We start from the raw sequence: 12,010 nt of genomic DNA on the forward strand, positions 1-12,010 counted from the left end.
CTCACTTTGTTACATACATTGCATTCAGCAAGAAACAAATAACGATCCGCAAAGAAGCTTGTCGATCGAAGTTCAAGGTGGTCTTCGGTACACAGACCACCCCGAGATCTCGGTTAAAGAAAGAACTGCTCCAGCTTCCTAATTAATTCCTTTCGCTTCTATTCATCGCGCGGTCTACACCGTTACAATTTTATTTTATTTCATTCTATAGGTATAATTCTTCTCGTTTTCTCTCCCTCAATCATATCGATCTCTTCGGATGTATTTATAGATCGTGTAACGTTCGTTTCATTGAGAATACCGGTAAATTTTTAAAAAGTGATCTCGCGATCTTTGGATAAGTTTTCCATGTTGCTGCGGGTATTTGAAATAAATACAAATCTAGATAAAATTTAAGCCTGGATATGTGAGAGGAATTTGAAAAGGTCTTCTGACCAAGTAGGTAGGTATAAGTATAAACTCTGAGGAGAGATGTAATTACAGAAAGTATAGATAAGTTTAGCGCAAAAACTTGGATCAGACAGGAGTAGAAAGAAGATGCATTGCGAGTCGGTAGCGGAGGGCCACTATCGGTCCGCATTCATCAAGAGGACAGCTACAACGGAACTACAACTTCAACTCCACCCGAGGGTATAAACTACACTCTTTGATCTCTTGGCAGATTTCAATTTATATTACTTCGCGTATTAATGAGAAAAGTTGGAGACAAATAAATGAAAAATAAACATAATCGCGATGTTTCATCTGGGGGGAAAAGACTTGAGATGTGAAAATCAAAATGTCAGAGGTCACAACGATGACCTTTGATTTTTTCATGACTCACATCAACCTCTGCTGAATCAGACGAAAAAACTCAAAGTGAAAAAATAATGTTTCCGCCCGGGATCGAACCGGGGACCTTCCGCGTGTTAGGCGGATGTGATAACCACTACACCACGGAAACACCTTGAAGGAGTCGTGACATTTTTACATATTGTAACAAAACACATGCAAGAAAATTTGATTGTTCGTTAATTTTCGAAGCTTAAATTGTTAAATAATTTTAAGATCTGAAGTCTGGTTTGCTTTTAATTTTACGAGCTCAATGGATGACAAAAGAAATTATAATTTTTTCCAATCTAGCGATCATACGGTTATCAATTACTACGTTCTAAGTAACAACGTTATTGAGGAGTCAAAAATAAAGTTACTTAACACACATCACCAGGTCTCAGCGGTCTCCAGCAAAGCGTTCGACCTAACAGAAAAATGTTTCCGTGGTGTAGTGGTTATCACATCCGCCTAACACGCGGAAGGTCCCCGGTTCGATCCCGGGCGGAAACATTATTTTTTGTTCCACAGACCAGCTCCGATATTGCTCTACTTTAAGACAAACTCGTCGGTGGTCGGAATTCGACTAGAGCCAACAGAAAAGCGTTTCCGTGGTGTAGTGGTTATCACATCCGCCTAACACGCGGAAGGTCCCCGGTTCGATCCCGGGCGGAAACATTATTTTTTGAATGGTTCTATAGCTTCGGGAAGATTTTTGAATATCTACCACATCCACTAGACTCGCTGTGGATTGCTAATCGTTTTTTTTTTTTTTTTTTAAGAAATTTTCAGGAAGGAATGAGAAAGCTCGTCGCAAGTTTCAATCGCGAGAAAAAATATACCCGCCTTGTTCGTAGGGGAACTTTCTTTGTTTTGTACCGGTGATGGAGTCGGTGAACATTGAGTGCAATGGAACGTCGAAGGAATGAATTTCTCGAGATTCTTCATTGCGATAGAAGAAGGCGGTATAGTTACAGCTGTTGAACAGTCGGACGTTTCAATATCGGTGACACATCAGGGAAGAAATAGAAATAGAAATAGAAATAGAAATAGAAAAAGAGACATAGCGCATTCTCATGTAGTAGCTGCTGACCAATGCAATGGTCAAATGAACGCCTCGGACGTCCGTCAGTTGCTCGCAATCAATTAACTATACGTTCACGTATAGAAGTCGTTCGCGATGCCGAATGAAAAGAAAAGGGTATAACGTAATTAATAAGTAAGACTGCACCGCTCCATCTCGTGAACCGACCGGTGGAGTTTGCGATCTACAAAAAAACAAAAAAAAAAAAAAGAATTGAACTCTAACAATAAATAATTTCTGACACGAAACCGAAAAGTGACGTGTGCTAGAAAATCCGTTCGATTTTTTTTTCCATCCTCCACGCCGTACGTAAATCAAACTATAATAATATCATTTCGATCACACTGCAGGGTACGCACCATACGCGTACGAAAGATTTGACCGAGTGTATCGCGCTCGGCACTCCATTACGTTGTCAACTTAACGAAGATGAATTAATTCCGTATCGATTCGACTACCGAGGCTACGAGCTTGCGTGATTCGGTCTAACGCTTTTTTTTTTTTTTTTTTTTTTTTTTTCCACCGCAAAGCGTTTCAGAAGCCCTAATTCATTTATCGAACGTTCACCGAATCTTTTTTTTTACCCGTCACAAGAATACGCCTGCAGTGGCTGTGTGTGAAAGATCTGCTGCAGAAATCAAAAAACAAGATAAACGATTTTCGCGATTAATCTAATCTCGTCATCTCTTCTAATCCGTTTCAATAAAAATAACTACCGGCGGATCGCAGCGTATACCTACTTGATCTACATCTTATGTTTTTAATTAATTGTATATTTACGATCTGTACAGACGTTCTTTAATATCCGGTGCGATTCGTACAGTTAACCACATAATATTGATCCCGCGATGATAATCGACGATTGGTTTTGATGAAAATCAACTCAATTAATCTCGATTCGATACGTGCTCCGACGATCGGGTCGTCGTGGGCGCGGCGAGCGTCGAATGAGGAAATATTTAGAAGTGGAAAGAAAAAAAAAAAAAAAAGAAACCGAAAATTTTTCTTTCTCAACTTTTCAACTCGATATTCACGACGCGGCAAGGGAGCCCATACTACACTCACGTCGTACGTCATTTCGTTTTTCGTTTTTCTCTCACTGTTTTCTTTTCCTCCCCTTCCCGGTCTCTTCGTTCCAAATTACATCGTGCAAGAGAAGAAGATAATACGACCGCGTCGCGAAGGTGATTACAACCGAATACCCCTACTGAATAATACCGAGGGTAGGTAGTGCATACGATACGCAGAGTGCGTATATGTACGTTTACTATAGAGATGGGAATTAAATTCAACCCGTCGAACCATCGATAATTTAAGAATCAATCATCGGTTAAAGATCGACACCGGCAGATGAGGTGGAAACTGCGGCGCCACAAAGCAAAACACAGTCGCCTCCGGCGCACGGTTCACCGAGATCCTTGATGTCACGCTCCGTCAGATGCTGCCCAACAAATAATATTGTCCGGCAATTTTTCTTCCTTTTTATCTCCTCTCATTTTTTCATCGTCCGTCGGCTCATTTTCCTCGGCTTTTTCAACGTTCCGCCAGTAATCCGAATCCGTACCCTTAGTACATTCGAACCCCTAAATGTATTCCGTACAGGTATACGTGTATATGTACAATACGCGCGTATTGCGCGGCGCTAGTGAATAATGAGAGTTTAATGAGATAATTACGATTGGCGTTAAAATTTTAAACGACTTGATAAATTAACCTTGCGAAGAAGTATATTTATCGTAAATTGCGTATAGCGGAGAGAAATTATATACGTATTATATAGGTACGTGACGATGTGAAAAATAAATGAAATAAATGAAATAGAAATATTGAGAGGTAGAATGAGGAAAGGTTGATATATACACAGTGAATATAAATAATAATCACGACAAGATGAGCACTGGTTTAAAAAATAAGATCGGGCATATCGTAATGCATCAACAGGTATATATTAATAAATTGTGTACGACCGGCGCGGTTGAAACGTACGTAGGTACGTAGGTACGTACGTACGCGGGCAGTTCCACGGTAGAATCGCGCTGCGGCTTATTCATGCGGTTGTACGTACGTACGTATGGGGCGAGCTAGGATATCGTTGAGATCGCGCGATCATATCTAATGATAATCAGTAGACGGTTTACGATTTCTTACTAGTCATAAATACGGCATCGCACATTCCGCCAATTAACGGGGCCAACCTGCTCCGGTCGCCTTAGGAGTTGCGCGCACGCGAGAAGAGGGCGGGAAAATATCGAGCCGGACGACCGTGCCGATCGCTTATAAGTCGCCCGCGAAATGTGGCGGGTGAAAAATCAACGAAATACCGAAAATGGGAAACGTCTAATTTTCGGCAACTTACTTCACACCCAGCTGTTTATCGCCTTGGATTTTTAGGGTAGAAGGGTTACAATCCGGCGTGTTTATTACACCCACCCTCGCACCTGTTGTGCTTCGAATCACGCTCAATCCAGAAACAATCAACCTTCATCACACTATCGAAGGTACGGATCGGTTAGCTCGCCTCGAGCTGAAGGTACGGAGGCTCTCTGATCTATAGAGTCTCCCGAGGGAAGCAATTATGGACTCCGGGTATATAGAGGCCGCAATCCACTTCCGACGTGTGGTCTTCCCATCAGACGGGGTATAGGTACGTTGCGTCACGTAAATCGCTGTAACGCGATATTATAAGCTGAATAAAAGTCGGGAAAATTGGGAGTTTGGTTTTATAAAAATTTTAATACTTATGCGACATCGATATTTGACATGCGACGACGTCAGACCGCGGACGTCGTGTCTCCAGATTCGATCGATGAAATGAGGTTCTGACTTCGAACCAGCAATGACAGAATCGTTTCAAAAAAATATTACACACAGACAAAACGGACTAGACAACACGAGAAAAAAGGATCTGGAATCCGATCTGAAGATTGATTATGAAAAAGAGTGAAAAGAGTAAAATAGTTTTTCGCTTCTTCACCGCAAGTTGAAGTACGAAAGGCCCGTTGAACGACGTCGTCTATCGCGTTCGAGTCTCTTCTCTTTTTCCATGCGCTCTTTTCTACTTTTATCGAGAAACCCGTACATGAATATGGACTGCTGGGCTTGGCAGGCTGGAATGAAAAAAAAAAAAAAAAATGCAAATCAAACAAAAATGAGGGAACGGTGGTAATCATGTAATCGATCGTATACCAATCGTAGCTCCATCGGGACTCCACAGCATGTGACCGACTCTGCTTCTGTTTGCCGTCGGCGTGATGACGTCGGTGATGAAATCGAAATTCGCGTAAACTATCACCGCGCTTTCTCGCCGTTCGTGCTCACGTACGAACCAATTAACAACTAATTCACCGGTTATTTTATTCCAGGCTAAATTATCGACGGAACTGCGAAATCTCGTCGTATTAAAACTGTGGGGAAGCCGGCTTTGGATATCGCACATCGTCAGAGAGCCGTCCATACCACCCAAGCAGAGCAAGCTGCCCTTCCAAGGGTGCCACGCGCTGGTCTGACAATAAATTGAGAAATTCCAATCCCGTCGGTACCACGTGAACTATTTTTTTTTTTTCTTTCTCTTTTTGTCTCTTACAACAATCGCCTTACCAAGCAGTTGCTACTGGTGACAATTTGCATGTACACGTCCAAACCGGGCCAACTGTAGATCGTCGTGAATCCACCGAGCGATGTCACCGTCAGAAATCTGTTGTTCGGTGAAAAGGAAATGCCGACAACTGGGACTATTCTATCGGGCGTGGGAATGAGTTTTCGCTTCTTCAAAAACGTCACGACGTCAACGATTTCCAACGAACCGCCGCTGCAACCGCTGCAAATTTTATTTATTTTTTTTTTCTTATTCACGAATGATCGATCGTCCATACTCGTCCGTTCGCATTCATTCACTTACGCAATCAAATATTTATCGTCGTTCGACCAGGCGTAGGCCGTCGGTCGACAGAAATAACGAACGGGATGAAGTTGGTCGTCACATTTGAATTCCGAAGCATATTTAGCCGTGTAATGAGAGAACACGCTCGTGATGCAGTTGGAGTCTCTTCCGATCGCTAGTTTATCACCTGCGAAACCAATCGTAGTTATACCTTTGTCGGCATCGAACTCCCCGATACCGTCCGATACCTGAATTGCTGAATTTCACAGCCGTACAGTTGCTGTAAAACTCTATTTTAATGTCACAAGCATCTTCGTCCAAGCGATCTCTTATCACGCACACGGATCGCCCGATGACAGTCGCAATCAAATTCTTCGAACTCCAATCTACGAGACATTTGTTATCTGGGTAAAAAAAAAAGAAAAAAAAAATCAAGTATAAAAATACCTCCACGTTATTCAACACCGAGAGTCATAAAAATCCGTCTTCAAAAGAGGAGAATCTCATCGGAGGTCCGGCCGGACGTAAAAATACATACAAAAAAAAAAAAAAAAAAATCGAGATGTCGGTGAAGGTGCGAAGGTTCAAGATTCATTTGATTTACTAACGAAATAAACACTAAAACTCACATTCCATCGTTCGAAATTGCGGAACATCGAGGATACGATCCGGTCTTCCGATTACCGGACGTCGACGTGGTTTGACTGGCCAACGGTAATCGTCGACGGTTGTCGAGTATCTCTCGTCGGCGAAGTTCTTCGGGAGTCCCACGAAACTACCGGGAATCGTGTCCTCTCCTCCCGACGAATATCCCGTACCCCTGCTACACGTCGTTCCGAATTGTTTGAGCAATCGTCGCCGTCCTCCTGCTCCCGGAAATACGGTCGCCAGGGCTCGAACCATGTCGCGTTTTTCCCAATCGCGACGTATGCCGTTCGACTGAAAAACGATCGCATCGTCCCGCCGTCACCCTCAAGTAAATCGAAAATCCATCGAAAATCTCTCGATCGAACTTCGAATTACACACCATTTCGCTTAATGCAACGAAGCGAGCTATACGTGTCCGGTATTTTGTTCAATCTATTTTATTTTCTCGAACGGTTATCAGAAGCGGTTAATAATATTCAAACCGGATACCGCTGATATCGAACGTGTGTACGCTTATTATATATCGAAGTAACGATGCTAATTCGACGATATGTAAATAGACGGTATGAAAAACGTGTAATAATTGATCGTGTATACGTACACACATTATACGTATAAATAATATGCATATTACAAATTACGATGCAAATTTTCAGATGCCGTTTTTATTATAGGTTTTATCATATATATATACGCAACGGTTGAATGTTATTAATCCGCTTATCAAGCGGGCTATATTATAGTCAAAGACCATCGCTTATAATGTAGTGCGGCGGAATCCGGAACCCGTCGTCCCCGCGTACAAATCAACTTTTGATTTATCAACGGTGAGCGTATTGAAAAACTAGTAACTTCCATGCGTACACACACGCATCGATTATAGAAGTCTTTACGTTATTTGTATACATATACGCGATACGACGATACAGTTCTACTACACGTGTCAACCATCGCGAAACATGAACGACACTCGATTATTGCGGATCTCAAGCAAACGCGATCGACTTATGGTTATACTGCAGGCTTCGGGCGACGCGCGACGTTAACAAAAAATGTTTTTTAAAGAAGAGAAAAAAAAAAAAAGTAAAAAAAGATAAATAGAAACATAGAAGAAGTAGCTAACGATCGGTAATTACAGTCGATCTAAATGAGTATATCGTAAGATGAGGAAAAAAAAACAAAAAAAAAACAAAAAAAAACAAAAAAAAAAAGTTTAATTACTGCGGTGGAGATTATTATACACTAACGAGGTGGGCGAGTGTGTGTGCGTGCGTGCGCGCGCGCGACGTGGGCGTACGGTTTCTAATGCCGGAGGAAGACGGAGTAAAAAAAAAAAAAAAAAAAGATAGAGAATAAATATTGGATTTTGAAATTAGATTCAGGTTCTGGTCGCGTAGGATACATCGCAAGAAGTCGATCTCGCTCGCGTCGCTTGCGTATACCGTAAATATTACGAAGAATAAAATCGCCCGATCGTGCGATCGATAAATTGTGGAACCGGTCGATCACCCTTCCGATTTCGCGGGATCGCTCCGCAAAGAAAATGACTCGAAGAAGTTGAAACGACATTGTGTAGCCGTCTCCGATCTGTCTAAAATAATTACGTACAATTGATCTCACGTCTTTGGGTAACTCGATGCAATGGCCATCGGTAGTTTTCTCCGGGGGTACGGGTTCGAGATACTGATACGCCTCGTCCAACTTCTGACCTTGTCTCCGTGGTATGAAACGATCGCCGACGCACCTCGGCATCCTCGGAATAACTCCATCGTTGTCGCAACGTCGAACGAAACTTCTCACCCGTTCGGTTTTCTCCGAATTCCGAAGCGCGTAAATCGGCGCCTTCTCCTGTGTCGAAGAGAAAAAAAAAAAACCAAAAAAGAAACAAGAAAGATAAAACAAATTAGACTTTCGATCAGATCGAACTCGGCGGGTTCGATTTTCCAGATCGCGTGAATCTTTGAGCTTCGCTCGAGGACTTTGCTTTCGAGTGCCAATGAGTTATGTACATATGTAGGTATAATGGGATGTAGTGAGAAGCATAATCGTGATGTGGTCGCCCCCTTGGTATAATCAGGTCTCAAACCTGGTCCCATCCATCACGAGCGTACGTCGGCGACCCGTAGGACCAGGTGTTCGCTGGGGGTAGCCAAAAAAGAGCGTCGCCGTGCAGTTACTCGCGTACACGGTACCGCGTACGTCTCTAACGTGCACGTATAACGTGTATATATATATATGTATATATGTATGCAGGTATTATATAGGTATATATATACAGGCGCGTAGAGCATCGGGTCATGCCGCTGCCGATGTTGCTGCTGCTTTGCTGCAGGCATCGGTCGCTTTGGTTCCGAGCATCTCTTATTCTAGGCGTGCATAATGGCGCATACGAATTACCCGGAGATCATGCATCAGGGGCGCCCTTTACAACCCTTATATCCAGGCCGTAGTGAATTCAACGTTAGTGAATTCAGTTCAGTTACTATTTACAATATGGTGTACGGCGCGGCGTAGATATGGTATATACAAGAGGCGAGCGGCATGAGGATAACAGTAAAATGTAGGATTTTACGTCTGGCTCTTCTCTCTGCAGCGGGAACAGAGGAGTCTCCCGTTGCTCGGACAATCGGAACTCAGTTGAGCCAACCGCTGCCGTTGCTGCAGAAATTCTTCTTCTTTTTTTTTTTCTTTTCCCTACTTAGTTCCTTTTTCCTTTTTTGCCGTCATTTCTTTTTCTTAAATAAAGCGAACCATTTACATACAGATGTATGTACGGATCCCCCCGCGGATATACAAAATCGCATTATGCCGCGCAGCGCGCACGTGCAGCGCTATAATCGAATATTAAGATCGTTAAGAAACGGGCTAATTTTTATCCAACTGTATTAGACTCCATTTCAATTCAATTTAATTTCTTTCCCTTTCCTTTTCCTATTTTATTCACGAAACCGGTATAGGTACACGCCGCAATTATATGCAGATGCTTATAACGATTTTCTCAGAACTTCGTTTTTTCAACTTCGTTCGGTCTGTTCTTATTCCACTCCCGATGATCATCTTTCCGAGACCTTTTTCGAGACGACGAGCGAAGATGAAAAATAATTTTCTCACATCCGCCTCGTTTTTACCCTACAATTACACGTGAAATCCCGTCCGATCCTGCGTGTTACACGTACGCGATACGGACCCCCATAGGTCTCCCGGGGGAGAGGGTCCGAATAGGTGAAAAAAATGGGGGTAAAGGGGGATGAGATGTCAGCGAGAGCGTAAATTAATGCGCAGTGTTTCTCGCTAAAAATGGGGAGACTTACATCGCAGGGGGTCCGGAACCAGTTTCCCCTGCGATGCGTCGGATCGCCATAAGGCTCGCATTCTCCTACTGTGCGCAGGATCTCTGGCTCCCTCTTCTTCTTTTTTTTGTTTTTTTTTTTATTTATTTACTTAGATTTTTTTCATCACCACAATAACCATGTACACGAGCGAGTCTCTACGCCTTCATGGTCGTCGTCGAGAATTTTGCACGCGATAAGCCCCGTTCTCAATGGAAAGATTTTCGATCCTTCGCTAGTTTGGCTGACAATGAAAGTAGAAAATTGATTGATAAAAAAAAAAAAAAATTGTTCCCATCGATTTCGTACGGATCGCTAAATTTTTTTTAACGTTTCTCCGAGTCGGCGTAGAGCGATAAATAATTTCGTAAGTAATGTAGAACCTAGACAGATACCTACGCGTACCTATACCTGAACGCGACGGTACAGCGTGCGGAACCAGTTTAATAAGGGGGCAGTGTCCAGGGGTCACCGACCATTGTAATTTCTATGGTGTTTAACCCCGTCACACCACCATAGTGCGGTACTAAAGATAGAAGGACCCCACATCGGTGCGTCCGACTAGATTTTATTGTTTTTTTTTTTTTTCCTCTTCTTCTTCTTCTTTATTTTATTCGTACAGGAAATTCAACCGATGGTGATTTGGCTCTTTGTACGAGCACACGATCATTTTTCTCCTATGAGATAACTTTTTTGAAAAATTTTTTACGCGCCCGTTTCGTATGAATTCAGCTGCGGAGTAACGCGAGTTTTGGCGACGTTTTTTTTCTTTTTTTTTGTCTTTCCCTGTACCCCCCCCCCCCCCCCCCCCTAATCCCATCTTATTTTAATAATCTCCGGATGGTCGGAACGGCAGGGGTCGAAAATCGGCTGAAAATTAGACCACTGACGGCGCACAAATTTTTATACATAACGGATCACGTCACACGCCGCAATGAAGTCTCGATTATATATTTCTTCGATGTTACCGTCACGATTCGATGAAATTAACCCTCACCCCCGACATTTCAACCCGAATTTTCAGCTACCGCAGCCACGGCCATATACCCCGTTTTCGAATAAATTCTCGATCTTAGCTTCATGCAAATGATATTTGACGAAGCTTGCGACAGACAGAGAAATAGCAGTTTTGGGTTGACAAGAAAACCGGCGCTGCATCGCTGGGACGCTCTCGTCTTCTTCGCGTCGCAACCCCATAAATTACCACGTATGGCCACCCTTTTTCATACAACTTAGATACGAGCACAATATATCACGGGGACCTGGACATTCTAGGCGCCGCTTTGCACGAGAGGCATCACGACACGACGTCATCAAGGCCTTCCATATCCTTCGGATGACGTCACTTCTTAATCCCTGCCCGAGGTTACGATCTTATCGACACATACGTCCGACCGTTATAACCGGTGACAGAAAAAATATACATACATAGGTATATATGTTTTCTATCAATCGTAATAATAATCTGTAATCAAATTTTTGAGTAGGCGTCTGCGTGAGAAATGATTTTCAACTACCAATCGGAATTCGCATATATGTGCAAATGATCTTCGCAAAGCAAACCGTCGCTTGTGATTTCCGTTTCGCGTTCTGGATTGTCAATTTTTTTGTCCTTTTTTTATTATAATTTTATTTCAGTTCGCGAGCGTCGAACGTCGTCTGACGTGAGATTAATTGGAGATATCGGAGAGCGGATTTTTGCGCGTTTTATATGGTACAGATGGATAAATTAACGTAGAGCTGCAAGATATCCAATTTGCATGAAGCTAAGATTTATAGAAAAAAGAAAAAGAAAAAGAAAGAGGAAAAAAACTGAAAAGAAAAGAGGAGAATCAAAGGGTAGGTTGTATATCAACAGCTGCGCGTAGAGAAATATATCGTGCAGAGGTCGAAAATTGTTAGAGAAAATTTTCCCATAGGTAGAAACGAAAATATAGGATAGAGACCCCCAACAAAGATCGGTGAAGACTGTCTATGTTTTGTCCCCGTTGGTAATAATCTCCTTAAACCGAGCGTAACTGGTTTGGACATTTCTTTCCAGGGGGGTGAATTCTTACGACGTAAGGTGGTGAAAAGGGTTAACACATCTATAATTCTGATACAGGGTGTCCTCTGAACAGGAATCACCAAACTAGTTTTCACTGTGCAGGCCGTCTCGATCTTGAAGATCATATATTTTATTTTATTTCACACTTTTATCCGTCCGCGCATCTTTATTTTCTCCGAATTTTTTTTTTTTCATTTCAATATTCCTCCAAA

At 42.5% G+C, this 12,010-nt stretch overlaps 1 protein-coding gene and 3 non-coding genes across 12 annotated transcripts in view; 2 read left to right on the forward strand and 2 right to left on the reverse strand.

Annotated features, from left to right (window-relative positions):
- Positions 1-870: 870 nt before the first annotated feature.
- Positions 871-943, reverse strand: Trnav-aac. The gene has a single exon. It is a non-coding gene; the product is annotated as a tRNA-Val (tRNA).
- Positions 944-1,250: 307 nt separating this feature from the next.
- Trnav-aac lies at positions 1,251-1,323 on the forward strand. Its single transcript has one exon. It is a non-coding gene; the product is annotated as a tRNA-Val (tRNA).
- A 92-nt stretch (positions 1,324-1,415) lies between these two features.
- On the forward strand, positions 1,416-1,488 carry Trnav-aac. Its single transcript has one exon. It is a non-coding gene; the product is annotated as a tRNA-Val (tRNA).
- A 3,125-nt stretch (positions 1,489-4,613) lies between these two features.
- LOC105687676 (protein cortex) overlaps positions 4,614-12,010 on the reverse strand; it is a 97,893-nt gene continuing 90,496 nt past the window's right edge. For 5 of the 9 annotated variants that reach the window (XM_048651608.1, XM_012403492.3, XM_048651615.1 and 2 more), the window contains 7 exons: positions 8,031-8,270; positions 6,404-6,713; positions 6,023-6,178; positions 5,793-5,961; positions 5,492-5,711; positions 5,081-5,396; positions 4,731-5,001 (listed from right to left, as the gene is read on the reverse strand). In XM_048651608.1, the coding sequence (XP_048507565.1) occupies positions 4,865-5,001; positions 5,081-5,396; positions 5,492-5,711; positions 5,793-5,961; positions 6,023-6,178; positions 6,404-6,713; positions 8,031-8,270 (1,548 nt within the window). In that variant the 3' untranslated portion in view covers positions 4,731-4,864. Of the gene's footprint in view, positions 5,002-5,080; positions 5,397-5,491; positions 5,712-5,792; positions 5,962-6,022; positions 6,179-6,403; positions 6,714-8,030; positions 8,271-12,010 lie in introns of those variants that run through there. The other 4 variants (XM_048651610.1, XM_048651609.1, XM_048651611.1 and 1 more) reach the window with 4 other exon arrangements.

The sequence above is a fragment of the Athalia rosae genome, chromosome 3 (genome assembly GCF_917208135.1).
Source record: "Athalia rosae chromosome 3, iyAthRosa1.1, whole genome shotgun sequence".
Classification (NCBI taxonomy): Eukaryota; Metazoa; Arthropoda; class Insecta; order Hymenoptera; family Athaliidae; genus Athalia; species Athalia rosae.